General features: G+C 45.0%; 7 protein-coding genes across 7 annotated transcripts; 5 read left to right on the top strand and 2 right to left on the bottom strand.

Annotated features, from left to right (window-relative positions):
• Positions 1 to 541: 541 nt before the first annotated feature.
• On the top strand, positions 542 to 1533 carry V1513DRAFT_457724 (chaperone for protein-folding within the ER, fungal-domain-containing protein; the record flags this gene model as incomplete). The annotated part of the gene is made up of 4 exons (XM_066899640.1): positions 542 to 670; positions 765 to 879; positions 956 to 1134; positions 1189 to 1533. 4 exons carry the CDS (start codon positions 542 to 544, stop codon positions 1531 to 1533), a joined length of 768 nt encoding a protein of 255 aa, XP_066754458.1.
• A 664-nt stretch (positions 1534 to 2197) lies between these two features.
• Positions 2198 to 4773, top strand: V1513DRAFT_441640 (uncharacterized protein). Its single transcript, XM_066897554.1, has 2 exons — positions 2198 to 2622; positions 2676 to 4773. Exons 1-2 carry the CDS (start codon positions 2277 to 2279, stop codon positions 4487 to 4489), a joined length of 2160 nt encoding a protein of 719 aa, XP_066754459.1. The 5' UTR covers positions 2198 to 2276; the 3' UTR covers positions 4490 to 4773.
• Positions 4673 to 6108, top strand: V1513DRAFT_325126 (endoplasmic reticulum vesicle transporter-domain-containing protein). The gene is made up of 3 exons (XM_066894692.1): positions 4673 to 4906; positions 4973 to 5599; positions 5652 to 6108. Exons 1-3 carry the CDS (start codon positions 4855 to 4857, stop codon positions 6020 to 6022), a joined length of 1050 nt encoding a protein of 349 aa, XP_066754460.1. The 5' UTR covers positions 4673 to 4854; the 3' UTR covers positions 6023 to 6108.
• A 258-nt stretch (positions 6109 to 6366) lies between these two features.
• Positions 6367 to 8049, top strand: V1513DRAFT_441645 (uncharacterized protein). Its single transcript, XM_066897555.1, has one exon. It carries the CDS (start codon positions 6658 to 6660, stop codon positions 7678 to 7680), a length of 1023 nt encoding a protein of 340 aa, XP_066754461.1. The 5' UTR covers positions 6367 to 6657; the 3' UTR covers positions 7681 to 8049.
• V1513DRAFT_463483 (pyridoxal phosphate-dependent transferase) lies at positions 8050 to 10222 on the top strand. Its single transcript, XM_066899972.1, has 3 exons — positions 8050 to 8331; positions 8439 to 8585; positions 8646 to 10222. The coding sequence occupies exons 1-3, from the start codon at positions 8121 to 8123 to the stop codon at positions 9737 to 9739; spliced, it is 1452 nt and encodes a 483-aa protein (XP_066754462.1). The 5' UTR covers positions 8050 to 8120; the 3' UTR covers positions 9740 to 10222.
• On the bottom strand, positions 10098 to 13779 carry V1513DRAFT_397646 (uncharacterized protein). The gene is made up of 7 exons (XM_066895414.1): positions 12967 to 13779; positions 12658 to 12915; positions 12508 to 12607; positions 12261 to 12451; positions 11398 to 12210; positions 11041 to 11341; positions 10098 to 10988 (listed from the first exon to the last, which is right to left on the bottom strand). The coding sequence occupies exons 1-7, from the start codon at positions 13463 to 13465 to the stop codon at positions 10346 to 10348; spliced, it is 2805 nt and encodes a 934-aa protein (XP_066754463.1). The 5' UTR covers positions 13466 to 13779; the 3' UTR covers positions 10098 to 10345.
• On the bottom strand, positions 13780 to 15416 carry V1513DRAFT_397649 (Zinc/iron permease). Its single transcript, XM_066895415.1, has 2 exons — positions 14194 to 15416; positions 13780 to 14135 (listed from the first exon to the last, which is right to left on the bottom strand). The coding sequence occupies exons 1-2, from the start codon at positions 15297 to 15299 to the stop codon at positions 14123 to 14125; spliced, it is 1119 nt and encodes a 372-aa protein (XP_066754464.1). The 5' UTR covers positions 15300 to 15416; the 3' UTR covers positions 13780 to 14122.
• Between the last annotated feature and the right edge of the window lie 146 nt (positions 15417 to 15562).

Genomic DNA, 15562 nt, shown 5'->3' on the forward strand with positions numbered 1-15562 from the left:
TTTAATTTGAGAGAGGGACCTACACTACTGATGCGTTTAAACTCCTAAATTTACCGTTTAATTGGCGCACCAAGTGGTGTGAAGAACCTTTACAAATAATGTATTGGATAGCTAAAAATAAATATGACCGGGGGGGGTTCGTTCCATCGTCGGGACCAAACGGAGGAGTGGTTGTGTCCATTGCACGATAGTTGTCCACAGCATTTTTATCCACAATGCGAAAAGCCCGCAATAATTTGGGGAAGGAATGTTAGACTAGTCTCCATTTAGATTAGCCGCGATTGGCATTGACGGCTAGATTAGAATATACGCTGCAACGGCCATCTTCAAGGGGTTGATGCCTCAGCGTGTTGAGTCTATTACCCTAGATACGCATGCAATTTATAGTTATTCCGTAATCTCATATAAAGAAAGTGCACCAGGCACCGAAACTCCATTTGCGTTAATACACTCCTCCTTCGAAACTTCACTCCGTCGATTTTGGCCTACAAAAACGCGAATACCTTTTACTATCGATAGATTTGCAAAGATTGCGCTTACCATGGTTTTTCGGTGGCATCAAACTGTATCTCTCCTGGTTGCACTGTTTGCACCCTTTGTGCGGGCCGGGAATGTCACGGCACTCACAGGGACATGGACAACTAAGTCAAACACCGTATTCACGGGCCCGGTAAGTTGACTAGTTGCGTTTTTAGAACGTGTGCACGGCATTGTTTTCTCTGATTGAGTTCCGTGTGACAGAATTCTAACTTGGCGACTTGCAGGGCTTTTATGATCCAATTGATGAGCTTTTATATGAACCTAATCTTCCGGGCCTGAGCATGAGTTTCACTGATGATGGATACTATGAAGAGGCGTTCTACTATGTGATATCTCAACGTAAGTGGGATTATATTATAAGCTCTCAAAGGAGATGCAATAAGAAAGTGAGTTAACTAGAGTGTTGGAATTCTAGCTTCCAACCCATCTTGTCCTACTGCTTTACTGCAATTTCAGCATGGAACCTACCAGATCGCATCTAATGGGTCTATCCTATTGTATCCATTCGCCGTGGACGGACGTCAGCTGGTGTCCGACCCGTGTACTTCGGAAGAATCCGTCTATAGTCGATATTCCCAGTTTGAAGTCTACTCGGTAATTACTATTGTCATAATCCATTGATCTTCCAAGACTAATGCGTGTGTGCAGGGCTGGGATATTACAATTGACGACTATCGGGGGCAGTACAAATTGCAGCTTTACAAATTTGATGGCTATCCGATGAACCCAATGTATCTCGTTTACAAGCCGCCAATGATGCTGCCGACTATCACAATGAATCCAACAGCAGTGGCTACTTCTGCAGCTACAGCCTCATCAACAGCGAAAGCAAAAAGCCGTCTGAAGAGGTCTTTCGAGAATCGGTCGAAGACAGATGCCATAAAGCGCCCGGTGATCGATGGCAACTTCTGGTGGTATGTCGGTATGATCATGATGATTGGCGGTGGAGGTGCGTTCCTGTTTTTGCAACGGCAGAGTATGTGCGAGCAGTAATTATCGAAGTCCGCGGAGTTACCGCAATTGTGCCAAGTCGAATTTGCAGATTATTTACAGCATTACCATGATTTACGATCGCAATCACCTGCCAAAGATGGAGGTGAAGGACAGTTGGTTTATCTCTTTTGTGGGTTTTAAGGAGGGCGTTGGCATTTAGATATTAAAGGTCTTTTCATTGCAAACATGGACGCGCGAGGTGTGCTTATTAAGCGCTAGGCCGTATAAATTAAATATTTGGTTCTGCTTTTTATTTGTAATTTTTTTATCCCTTTCACTCTTGGTCCTTTTCGCTTGTATTAACCTAATATGCCTGGAATTGTACAAATTTATGTTCTGTTTCAATATGTTGCTTCACAGACTATTGCTGCACGTGATTTGTCGAGTATTTGATGATCCGGTTTCATTGTGTTGTATTTATAGAATGCGTGTGCTTTTGGTTGTTGATTAAAATGCGTCGCCCAAAAACTTGTCTTATTTGCACGCTATTTGTCGTATATATTTTTAAAGAAAGAGGTTATACTACAGTAAATAATTAAACTGAACACACACTAGATAAGACTTGTTTGATATAGTGCAGGAGCGAAAGAAAACGTGACTGACGCGCTGAATGATAGTTCTCCTAACTTGGGTTAGGTGAGTGCCCAAAAGAGCAAAACAACGACGACGCGCCGACTCTAAGGCATCAGATAAACGCGACATTTGCCCATGGGAGAAAATCTCACCAGTCGTCGTCCTTAAGGATGTCTGTATCAAATAATTCATTGTTTCTCAAATGGCTACTAGAATGGCAGCAGCAGTCCGAATCGCTTGGCTCGAAGTCGCATCACACTTACAAGAAGGCGCACGACACTTTGAAAGCATGTCCAGTACCGTTCGCACATCCACGCGAGATGTTAACGTTGAAGGGATTCGGGCAAGGAATCTGCGGAAGATTAGAGAAAAAGCTGAAAGAATATTGTATTGCGAACGGGCTTGCCATGCCGAATTTTAGTCAGAGCCCGATGGAACGTGGGCCTGTAGTGAATTCGGACGAGCTTCCGAACGCTCCTGCGAAGAAACCTAGAAAATTTGCAGCAAATAGTAGTAGTACGGTTATTATTTGTCTTTATGTCTGGATTAGAACTAAGTTTTTTTCTTAGCAGCTTCGAAGTCACAGGAAAATTATCCTCCGGACAACATTTCCACTACTGAGTCAGTACCATCGAAGAAACCACGTGCTAGGAAGCCAAAACAATATGTTCCAACCTATCGATCCGGTGCTTATGCTATTCTTCTTGTACTTTATGAACACAACAATGATCCTATAGCCGGCAACAGCGCTCTGGCGAAGAACGAGATTATCAGGCTTGGACAGCCTCTCTGCGACGCATCGTTCGAAGTTCCTGCAGGATCAAGCAAAGATCAGAGTATTGGATCCACAACTGCAAGTCATTATACAGCATGGGCAAGCATCAAAATGTTGATCAAACAGGAGCTTGTTATTGAGAGCGGAAAGAGAAGTCGGACAACATATCAGATATCTCATCAAGGTATTGAAATCGCCAAGAATATTCTAAAAGTTGAGAAAGCCACGAATGGAGTAGACAGTGTGAGAAATGGCAGTCCTGTTCATCCATTACCGACATCTTCACCGACACGGAGACAACAAGCAATCACTGCTCGGAAATCCACAAATGAATCTAATATGAAGTGTATGACGTGGCCGCCATGGCATGTTGCTGGTGGTGATAGCGATGACGATGATAGTTTTCCTTCAGAAGTGGCTGATGATCAATTGCAACAGTGGCGACAACCACTGCAGCAGACTGCAGATGGAAAGACCCCACCTGCTCTGATGTCAACAGCAACAACTGCGTTAACTGCAAAATCAACTACGACAGATTCAGTCTCGTCGACTGCTGGGATCGCTTCTAGTTCACGGAGAGTGACTGCCGATACTACTTCTGCAGCTGCAGCTGCAAGAAGCAGGTACCTGACTACTTCGATTCTGTCTTCTATTTCGCAAACGCTTCCTCCAGCTTCTGTCACACTCCCACAGTTCACGCCAAAGATCTGGAATCGGGGATCGTTTTCTGTTAACGTGATTGTGGATAATCGTGAAATTCAGTCTCAAAAAGAGAGGGATTTTTTTAGCACGAGGCTGAATGAGATTCCAGGAGTTGACGCCGACGTGCGGGCACTCGGTCTCGGAGACACATTATGGATAGCGAAGCACAAGCGGACAGGCGAAGAGGTCGTCTTGGAGCATATTGCTGAACGAAAACGATTGGATGATTTGATGAGCAGTATTAAGGATGGACGATTCCATGAGCAGAAATACCGCCTCATGCGTTCCGGATTGCGGAGTGTAACGTATATAGTGGAAGAGTCCCCAGGCGTTGATCTCGGTGTGCTATTAGAATCAGTTCAAACGGCCATCTCATCTACCCAAGTAGTGAACGGATTTTTTCTCAAGCGGTCGTCAGGTATTGAAGAAACTGTGAGGTATCTGGGTCGACTCACTCAGAAGATTAAGGAGATTTACGAGGACAAGGAGCTACACGTCATTCCGGGCGAAGCAATTGACAGTCGTACATATCTCTCTCTAATGTCGCACCTGCATTCTACAGATCCTCAGACGTCTTATCATATCTCATTCCCCGATTTTCAGACCGTCACATCCAAGAACAATAATTTAACCGTTCGTGATGTGTTTTTGCGAATGCTGCTCACAATACGTGGTGTTTCATGGGAAAAGGCAATAGAAATCCAGAAGCATTTCCCTACGCCACGACATATCTGGATGGAATTGAACGCAGAGTACCGGATGAGGGGTGAGCAGGCTGCTAGAAATTTAGTGGCAAGCAAATGTGGCCTTGAGAGCGCGATTGCGAGAAAACGAATAGGGCCGGCACTATCGAGTAGGATCGCGGAAATATGGGGCCCTGTGTCACAAAGGAATGATGGTGATTAAGCATTTTATTGACGATGATTTGAAGCCGGTGCGGTGCATCTGGTGATTCACTCATATACTTTTGTCAAGCACGGGAAGTTCTCGTTTCCTGGCGTGTGTAACTTTGTGTGTTATGATGTAGGCGATAACTGATAGTCCACATTAAACTGCCTGATATTGTATCAACAAGTAGTAAGAGAAGTTAAGTTACTTGACTCCCCTAAATAAAAGCGACTTTGCGCATCCTAAGCGGTCTTGGTGGCCTGCGAACTCCCAACGTAACTCATTAACATCCTCGAAGTGGCGCCGTGTTCTGAATCCTTAATCTTGCCATTGAGTCCAAGTCTCGATCATTGCGCCACGAGACAGCGGATCCAAGTAACGCGATGGCGTCTATGGAGAATGTCGCGAAGAGTGTGAGGACATTCGATGCATTTCGTAAGTCCTGATTAGTGTCTAATTCCAATATTCTGGTGTCCGACTGTTCGCTAAAGTTTGATTTAGCCAAGGTATCCTCAACGTACACAACCCGGTCATCACAAGGCGGTGTCGTCACAATTGTTCTTTCAATAATATGCATCTTTCTAATATGGACGGAAATGGGATCTTATTTCGCTGGCGTCGAGGAGCAACAGTTTATGGTTGACGATTCAATAGGGTGGGATATGCAAGTGAATCTCGATATTACAGTCGCCATGCCCTGCGTCATGCTTCACGTCAACGTGCAGGATGCATCCGGCGATAGATTACTGGCTGCCGAATTGCTGGAGATGGAGGGTACTGAATTTGATTTGGCGTCGAGTCACGAGCTGACGATAGAATCTCGTGCTGACGCGGTCGACGATCTGTCAAGTGTGTTTAGGCGTGCCAAAGTGGCAAAGAAATTCAAGAAGACGAAGAAATTGCATCCCAATTCTCCTGCGTGTAGAATCTACGGATCATTTAAATTAAATAAGGTCCAGGGCGATTTGCACATCACGGCGAAGAATCACGGATATTTAGACCCATCGATGTCATACATTACGAATGAAGCTCTCAATTTCTCGCATGTGGTTGATGAATTTTCATTTGGGGAATATTATCCCAAACTTGAAAATCCATTGGACGGGGTCGCTGCCCTTATTGATACGCGTGAGTGACGGTGATATTCTTCTGTACTTAGATTGTTCTAACCGATTAACAGACATATTCCGGTATCAGTACTACCTCTCAATTGTTCCTACAACATATGTTGGTTACGGTGGTCGGCATGTCGTTTTCACGAATCAGTATGCCGTGACCGAACAGCCGACCTCACAGGTTAACCCGTCTCATCCTCCTGGTATCTATTTCAAGTACGACATTGAGCCCATAGGATTGACAATTGCAGAACGTCGAGTGCCTTTCTGGCAATTTCTTGTCAGATTAGTTAATGTGGTGGGCGGGATCGTTATCTGCACTGGCTGGTTATATCCATTAATTGACAGTATATGGGTCAAGTGGACCAACCGGGGGAGATCCGTACCACATGAGACTCAGACGATGTTAGACAAGGGATTGAAGAGAGACGACTAACTGGGATAGAAGGTCAAGTTGGTTACGACTGGTTTTAGATTACAAAAGTCGCGTGATTTAGTTTAAATAATACATGATCTCCTCAAACGCTTTGCTGCTGCTGCGCTGATATGATCTTATTCATTGGGTCACATCATCCTAGTCAAAAGATAAACGTCTCCAACAGTGGTCTTAGCTTTCAATTCCAAACTGAATACGATAGGTTAATACGATGTTGTAATTGGCTGTAGCCATAGCGCAAATGTAAATTACTGCTGCAAGGTTAACTTGAAGTAATATATATATAACGTTGACCGAGGACTTATTACGTGGTGCAGCCCTAGAACTAATCATGACCCGAACACGTCTATTTCGCTTGTGAGCCGCATATCGGCGGCTGACAAGCCAGACAAATATAGCCACATGCCTTAAAACTAATCGCTGCAGTCCGATTGGGCCGTCCGATTGGTATGTGTGCCATTTGCACTCCTGAAGCAAATGCCATTTGATCCGCAGCATCGGCATCCGTACTAGCTAAAGCTACACCATTCAGCGGGTGGGTTGTAGCTAGTATCGGCGTACCAGGATAGCACTCTCACTCTGTGCGCCAATCTTTTCCAAGAAGCTTGTTTGTCGTTAATGCGAAGCAGTTATTAATGGCACCAGGAATGCTGCGACTTCAGAATACTGTTGGTTATATTCTAGTACTTATAGCTAGCATGCTTCTCGTTATTTGGCTTATCATCCTGAGTCACGAACAGACAGGCGCTACAAATACCCCTGTAGTTGTCGAAGGCAACAACGCCGAAACGCGGCTGCATATACAATTTGTCAATGAGGCCCCGAGACGGCAGAGACGGATTGCATCGAGAACTGGGACGCCTTTGGAGGAAATGCCACGGACGAACAACGAAGCTAGCAGAGGTTGGAAGGATTGGCCGCTTGGCCACGATCACGAAGAAACTAGCGGACTACGCAAACTAGCAGAGGATGTCAGAGAAAAGTTGGTACTCGAGAGTCTGAGCAAGCATAAACTGAAGACTCCTCATATTAGACGAGCCGTCAATGAGACCGTCAGTTCTACCAGTAGCTCCAGTCCCACGAGCTTGTCTACTGCTTCAGTCTCAGTGTTTGCTTCCAGTAGTAGCTCTGAAATTATGATTAGTCCTGCGTCGAGTTCTGACAGCACTTCAACAATTTCGAGTTCAATTTTGGATAGGGCCTCAGCTAGTTCCAGTTCAGGCGGTTTGACCTTTAGCTCGGCGATTTTATCATCGATGCATAGTCCATCGCTAGCGACTTCCACTGTAAGCTTTCAACCAACAACGTCTTCAAGCAGAACGATATCTGCGAAAAGCGATAAAGAGAGCCAAACAGTTTCGTCCAGTGAGCTAACGTGGTCTTCATCGGACTCAGTGATGAGCGAAATTCCTGTTTCGACATCAGTATGGACCTCGACATTGCGAAACCGCGATGGCACTGCGGTGTCGACAGTGACTGAGACTACGATTATATACAACAATTACTCGCCATCGTCATCCCACACTGCCAGTTCTGCTGATGTTGCCGCACCGCAGCTTCAAACAACGGCCGCCATCAACGAAGCGACTCACAGAAGCGCGGGTCAAATTGCTGCCAAAGCAGCAGCTGGCGTGGTGGGTATGATCTGGTTGCTTTAGATTTATGATTGCATTAATAAAACTGGTTGATTGCTTCTGCTGGAGTCGGGATTGGTAATGGATGCATATAGACAGGATGATCACGATTACATATATACTAATTTGCTGATAATAAGGAATATTCATTGCGCCATGTACTACTAATAGTTAATAATAATAAGTACGGGCCCCGAGTTCGGCATCTAGGGTCTGGCGATGTGAAAAATCCGTACTTAATATAGTAATTCGGATAACGAAGGCGTGACGTACTGGGTTTGGGTTAGGGATTTGAATGGTTCGCCATTATGACGAATATGTGGCTTAACCGTTACAGATTCGTGGGTTTTACAGACTCCTTAACAAAGTTTCTAAGGTTCGACGCTCAAAATACAACGTCTTCACCACAGCTCACTCCAACTTCGTAATTCAACTCTGTCCATTTCAACCTCTAGAGTGGCAAAATGCATGTTAGGATCCCACCAGCCGTACGGCAGCTTACCGCTGCAAACTTGGGACGATTATCTCAGCGCTCTCGATGCACGCAATTGCGAAGTTATGTCTCAGAAACATTGAATAGGTCAGCAGTTGCTACGACAACTACTCCTCTAACAAAGCCGACTTCGGCGCCACTTCCTTCAGGTTATTCTTCGGCTATAGAAAGCGTTGGTACTGGTGAGTAGTGATTTATGATTTGTTTATTGGACTTGGGCAAAGGTGTGGCAAGATTGGTATTTGCCACTGTAGGCGTTGAAATCGCGATGACTAATATTTGTCGCTAGATATCCTTCAGAATGTTGAAGCAATGGATGCGAAAACTCGCCCTATTTACTTGGATATGCAAGCCACAACTCCTTTGGATCCGCGAGTTCTAGATGTTATGTTGCGATTCTACACAGGCCTTTATGGAAATCCGCACTCAAAAACGCGTATGTATTTGATATTAGTCCAGGACAAAAAACAAAAATAAAGCTAATGACATGATGAAGATGCTTATGGATGGGAAACCGAGGAAGAGGTTGAGAAGGCGCGAAAGTATGTTGCGGACCTCATTAACGCTGATCCGAAGGAGATTATATTCACGTCTGGTGCGACCGAATCGAACAACATGAGCGTGAAGGGTGTCGCTCGATTTTACAAGAACAAAAAGAGACATATTATTACGACACAGACCGAGCACAAGTGCGTTCTTGATTCCTGCCGGCATTTACAGGACGAGGGTTTTGAAGTTACATATCTCCCAGTTCAGAGCAACGGTCTCATAGATCTTGCGCAGCTCGAGGCTGAAATCCGACCGGATACAGCGCTTGTCTCCATAATGACAGTGAACAATGAGATTGGTGTTATTCAACCGATTGAAGAGATCGGCAGGATTTGCAGAAAGCACAAGGTCTTCTTCCATACCGATGCAGCTCAAGCTGTCGGTAAGATCGACCTCGATGTCAACAAAGCCAATGTCGATTTGATGTCAATTTCAGGCCACAAGATCTATGGACCAAAGGGTATCGGCGCTTGCTATGTCCGAAGACGTCCTCGTGTTCGGTTGGAACCTATCATTACTGGTGGTGGCCAGGAGCGTGGTTTGCGCAGTGGTACCCTTGCCCCGCCTCTAATTGCTGGTTTCGGTGAGGCTTGCCGTATTGCAAAAGAGGAGATGGCGTATGACCATGAACATATTTCCAAACTCTCCAAGCGGCTTTCCGACGGTTTGCTTGCTATGGACCACACCATTCGGAACGGTGATCCTGAGCACCACTACCCGGGTTGCGTGAACGTTTCCTTTGCTTACGTTGAGGGTGAGTCGCTCCTCATGGCTCTCAAGGATATTGCCTTGTCATCTGGTTCTGCTTGTACGTCCGCCTCTCTCGAACCTTCGTATGTCCTCCGCGCTCTCGGCGCCGACGATGCTCTCGCGCACTCCAGTATCCGATTTGGTATTGGTCGTTTCACGACTGTCGAGGAGATAGACTATGTTCTCAACGCTGTCCGTGAGCGTGTCACATTCTTGAGGGAATTGTCGCCGTTATGGGAGATGGTTCAGGAAGGTATTGATCTGGAGTCCATCGAGTGGTCTCAGCATTAAAGGGATTATGCAATTCTCCATTACTACGTACGTTTCACACAACGCTTAACTTATGGATTATTACTTTCGGGTGCTAGATTTGTCGTTTGAGGAATTTATCTCATTATTTGGTTTCTTATTTGGGAGAGGAGACTTGGAGGTGTTTACGGTCACCAAAAGAGGATCTAGCACTATATGTGTGCCCATTCGACTTGAAAGATTGTCTCATAAGGTTAAGGGTCGTGTAATTGGTATTTGCTTCGAGGTACATGGCGGGCGGTTATGTGGATGAGCCTTATTCGCGTGATTGGTATTTATCGAAGCACTCATTTCAGTATATAGGGCCGTTATGTAATACATCATAGTTGAGCATATAGTTAGCTGATAGATTGAAAAATATGAATGTTAGGAGTGACCGCGGGAGTGGTCCGTGCCAATTTTTACCGTCACTGTATAAGAGTACCGCAAGTTTTCGTGATTTCAACTTTACTCTCAGAGATGAACTACATTCTATGATTTGATATAAACCTTCCACAACGCATATCCAAATGCTTGTAGCCTATGTTATACAAACGCTAGAGTTTGAGTCACAGACACCGTTCTGCAAAGTAATAAGTACGAGTCTAATTACGCGTCTAGTCCTTTAATGACTTTAACCAAGCCATTCGTCCTCTTCAAGAATGTAGCCCACGGAGGCATGTAATGGAACACTTCATCTAATGCCGGAAGCCTGCCAATCTCCTTGTAATTGGCCTCATCGTAAATGTCCGGTGCCCCTCGTGGAATCCACTCGTCATAGTTGCATGCAGTTTTTATATTCCGGAATGCTTCATAATGGATCTGGCTTCCTGTAGGATTCGATATGCGGATGACAAACGGTACCGAGCCATCGCATTCGTCTGCGCTCAGATTGCAACGCGTCCACAGCTCAATAGTGTAAAATTTGCCGGATATCGATGGGATATTGTCCGAGTTACTGTAGTCTGAGCCGCCTGGAGTCTGAATAATGTCAAACTGTAAGGATGACTCTGGTGACGTATAGACTTCATTTGGGATGATTAGTTCAAATCCGCGAGTATTTTTCCCGTAGATTCTGATTATGTATGTCCCTGGGGTGTCCGATACTTCTTCCATAGAGACATTTAGCCATTCGTTTGGCAATCCCGGAGCAATGAAGTTGGCGGGCGACAGTCCTGGATAAGAACATGCATTCAAACTGGGTGACAATGCATATGGAGAGCAGCTAGGTTGAATTCCCTTCGCCGACGGTCTATATCAAATCAGTGCCTATCAATGGCAGATGCACAGGAAATATGGCCTACATGTCAGCTATGATAGTCGGGACGTAGGAAGGAACGCCGGTTAGTATCGTATAGCCGCCATAGGTGAAGTTGTCACTTGATGCGGACGTCAAATCAATTACTTGTTCGTAAAACATCTTCATCGGATACTGTTCCGCAAACGGGAATCTTGTGAGAGTAGCCACAAATGTGCCACATACAGCAACGGCAATGACTACGTTAACCTGCAACGATAAAATACCGCCAGTACGAAGCATGCGAGATATAAATGGTGTCATTGGAAGCAGAACCGCTATCGTAGTGAAGGATATAGCACCATATGCTAACCATCTCGTTAGAAAGTGTCCTGCACAAGTTGGTGGACTATATATAACTCACGAAGAATATATGGACTACCATCAGTAACAGCTTGTCTCAAGGAGTAAACAGCGAAAAATCCAATCTGCAAGAATATCACACCAGGGATAAGGGATATAAAAACAAACTGGGCAAGCTCAGTCAACGATTCGATAGCCTGGTTGGACATCGTAAAAGTCTTCGCATTTTCGCTTGGAGTCTCCACATGTAAAAGAGTTGCATTTTCAAATGAAATTTCAGACTCGGTACCCACATCTGTACCATCATGCTGGTTACCGTCTTGTGAACTATCGGAGCTGGTAAGTTGAATACTGTCAATACTATGCGTTTTCAGTCTCTTCGTATATGGCAGCAGTGCGAGTCCACTTGCCAGCAAGCAGCCGATGTATTGTACAATGAAAATATAGCTTCCTCCCAGAGACATCTTAATTTGATATACGACTCCTACAAGAGCCAGAGTCCAGTATAGTAGTGTCAACTCGAGAAAGCTATTCAGCGATGATACCCCAGGGCTGATGATTTCACAAATCTGCAAAAACAGAACAACAACTACGGCTGAGATTGAGAAAATAGTGAGAATCGGAAGGTCTGAAGAGTATATCACGTCGCGATTTTGAACGGAGATAATTCTAAGCAAGACGTAATTTGCTAGAACTAGGACTAGGAATGAGCCTGGAATTCGTAGCCATCCTCTGCGTTCCAGTATTAAAATTTTCTCTTTAAAAATCAAGTAATACAAGAGCCCGCCGAGTGCCAAAGGACCGAGGATTACTCCAGTCAGAGAAATTCCGATAAAAGTTTTCATGCTCAGAACAATTACGACTGTACCAAGGTCTGTAACGTGGTCAGCTAACGAATCTGACTTTGATGGTGGCACAACCTACAATCAAAAAAAATGCCAGTTGCATGTGCGTTGTCGCTAGTCACATTCGCCGTACTACCAGAAGATAGTTTGCTCACTGTCCTCAGTGATGACTGTGCTAAATATCGCACCGATCCGCGATTGGTACTGCGGATATTGTCCAGCGGCGAATGATACCTCGATCGAGACTGATAATATGCCATGTCCAGACCTCTAGTTTCCGTCAGCTGATGGATATTTAGCACTGTAACTAATAAAATCGGACTCACTTCAGATTTGCTCCATCATAGATCGAAAAATCCGTCACGCTTTTGATGACTCCCGTTTTGAATATGTCTTGCATTATTACACTGCCCAACCCTTCATGAACTAAAGAAGTCAGACCGATGCCATCGACCAATACGAGTACCTAGAATTACCTCCTGCGAATGCCTTCAGAGCTTCATAATTCGACGCGCGATGCATGGTGCTTCTACCACCTGCACCGGCAGAATCCATGTTCAAAAAATATTTGATCTCATTTAATAATGGATGCTTAATGAACTGTCTGGCGCCATGTAATCCTAACTCTTCACCGGTGTTGAAGTTAAAGACGATTGTATTGTCGGGTCTATTTGACAAAAAATGCTCGAAGAGAAATAGCATGATAGTGATCGATATCCCATCATCGGTGGTGCCTGTCGTCCGTCAGAACCATTCAACGGAGATAAACAAAGGTGCATTATAACCAAAAGATGTTGAAACGCTGTCGTAATGTGCCGAGACCAAGACTCCGGGATTTCCTTTCTTCTTGCCATGGATCACTGCGTATATATTCTGTCCCTCAAAATACTCTGCGCCGCCCTTATCAGGCGAAATACTAGGAGTAATAACGAAACTGTCATTGTCCTCAACCAATTCTGCAAAGGACGCGCCTGAAATAGCTGCTATAGCCTGACTCAATCTCGCTAGAAGAAAATTTCGTACGCGCTCATGTGCACGAGAATTGTAAGGATGTGGTTGTGCACTGATGATCTGTAAGTCACTCCACATCAATTCTAGCTTGGCATCGCTAATCGTCGTCGATCGGTCACCTCTATATGTAGCCAAGGTATCAATCTCGGTAGTATATGTTGCAAAAGTTGCCAGTGCGTATAGAAGGATAATTGATATGGAAACTGCTATAGGAGGCGATATCCGTCGGTAATAACGCTCGATCGTCCTAAGAGACCCGTGACAGAACTGCATTTTCCGTTTCAACTCACACAGTTATTCTTAGGCAATTTGCAGATGTTCGTATGTTCGTATTGAGATAAATATTAATTAGTGTTAGTTGAGCCTTCATTCCGTCTCGATGGCATCGGCGAATCGTGCCGTGCTGCCCGTGCGGCTGGTCTGGGGGAACTCGGTTACTCGCCGAAATTAAACAGGGCCGGCTGAGCAGGTGTTCCGGCACGCAATTCAGTAACACATCAAGTAATTAACCCTCTAACATGCAAAGTAACAATAGATTACGTGCATCACAGAGGCACTTGCAAAAGTTGGCTCTCGATGAATTAAATTCAGAGCGAGTAACATTAAATATATATATCATTATTCGAGGAAATTTAACATACACAGAAACCAATCGAACGCGGTACACTAACTCTAAACTGCTACGTACATAGCAACCCAATTCAATAAATAACTACCATCGAAATGATAAAACGATATTCTGGCCTCGCATCCGATCAATGCAGCACGCAATAAATGTTAGTAATTCTACGAGGAAGAGACATCACAAAGGTCGGAAATAAAGTGGCAAATGCAAATTGTCTACTATCAAATTCCCAAAACCGCTCAAACTGCAAGTCGTCACCAATTCATTCCAACGATAAACTAATAAAAATGCCCAAACAATCATATCTAGGCCCAGTTCCTATGATATGTTAGCCAACACGATAATGCAGATATTTTATGTATGCGTAAATACTCACCCTAACATGCTCATAAGTGCAGCACCGAGAACGACAGACAAGAATCCGAGCAAGCTCACCGGCGCGCTGGCTTCATGAAGATCACCGTGCATCCACTCTTCAGCCAGCAATTCCACCAAACTGACCCAAAGCAGTATCCCCGCAGATAAGGAGTTCAATGTGCCCATTGCCCATAACGCCACAGGAGATGATTCACCCGCATAATTGGATCGGGCCAGGATTCCAATAGCCATGCCAAGAGGTGTGATCATGCAAAAACAGATGCACAAGGTGTACTTTTTTGTTCGAGAGAGAGAGGTGACGTCAATTATCCTTGTTCCCAAAGCCATGCCTTCAAATATCTGATGGAAAAGGACAACAATGAACAACGATGGCCAACCTGACGCTCGAGTAACAGACAGCGTAACTCCGATAAGGACCGAATGAAACACAATACCAGCTTCGAGGACGTAAAGACTTAATCTGTCAATCGACTCAGAGACCTCTTTAGTAATCTTAATGCTATCACCACTGCTGCGATCAAGTTCAAAAAATGTATGACCATGACTATGCACATGCGTTTCGGAGTGTGTAAAGAAGTTCTGGATATGACCATGACCATGCGAGTGACCATTTGCGAGAGGCTTTGGTGGCGGCATCTCGGCAGTACCCTCAGTTATTGTCGGCAGCAGTAGTTCGGAGGCGGCATCCTTCGCGAGTCGGGCCTTTACATGCTTGATCCGCTCAGACACTATTCTGTGGCCGATATTCTCGATCGAAAAGGTCGCCAATACGCCGATCATCGCAATAGCACCTGGCCATGCGTCGAATGAGAGCTCGCCGATGCATGAGTTGCCAAAAGTCTCGAACGCATCGGGGAGCAGGTGAATAAATGCAGTCGCGACTATCACACCTGCACCGAACTGCTTTATTATGACGAGAATCCACTCGGTTGTCCTGGGTTTGGTATCCGACTTTAATAATCTCTGAATTGCTAGCGGAAGAAAAACTGCGAAGGCCGAGGCGGCGAGGACTATAAATACCGAACCTATCCGGAGTGGCAGGTTGTAGTTGTCGAGGTTCGTAGACGTACAGTCAAGCATAATATCCATAGCGGGCGAGCTCATTTGAGATTACGTTGATCCACAAGGACAAGCCGTACACAAGCCTACAAAGGCTCTGTTGAATGTCGAGGATTGCGTGGAAAAAGGCAGCTACATATAGTTAGTTGCCAACTGATCAACCTTCCAGGACATACAACGAATTTAAGCTGAGGGGAAAGGCTTAGGGTATGTTCACAAACATGTCAATTTGACAGGAGCTTGCGTGGGCGTAGCTTAGTTAACAGTCCCGCTCGTTGTGTCAACCATCTTCTTTTGCCACCGCAATC

Source organism: Lipomyces chichibuensis, assembly GCF_038497645.1.
Source record: "Lipomyces chichibuensis strain CBS 12929 unplaced genomic scaffold V1513scaffold_9, whole genome shotgun sequence".
In the NCBI taxonomy this organism is placed as follows: domain Eukaryota; kingdom Fungi; phylum Ascomycota; class Lipomycetes; order Lipomycetales; family Lipomycetaceae; genus Lipomyces; species Lipomyces chichibuensis.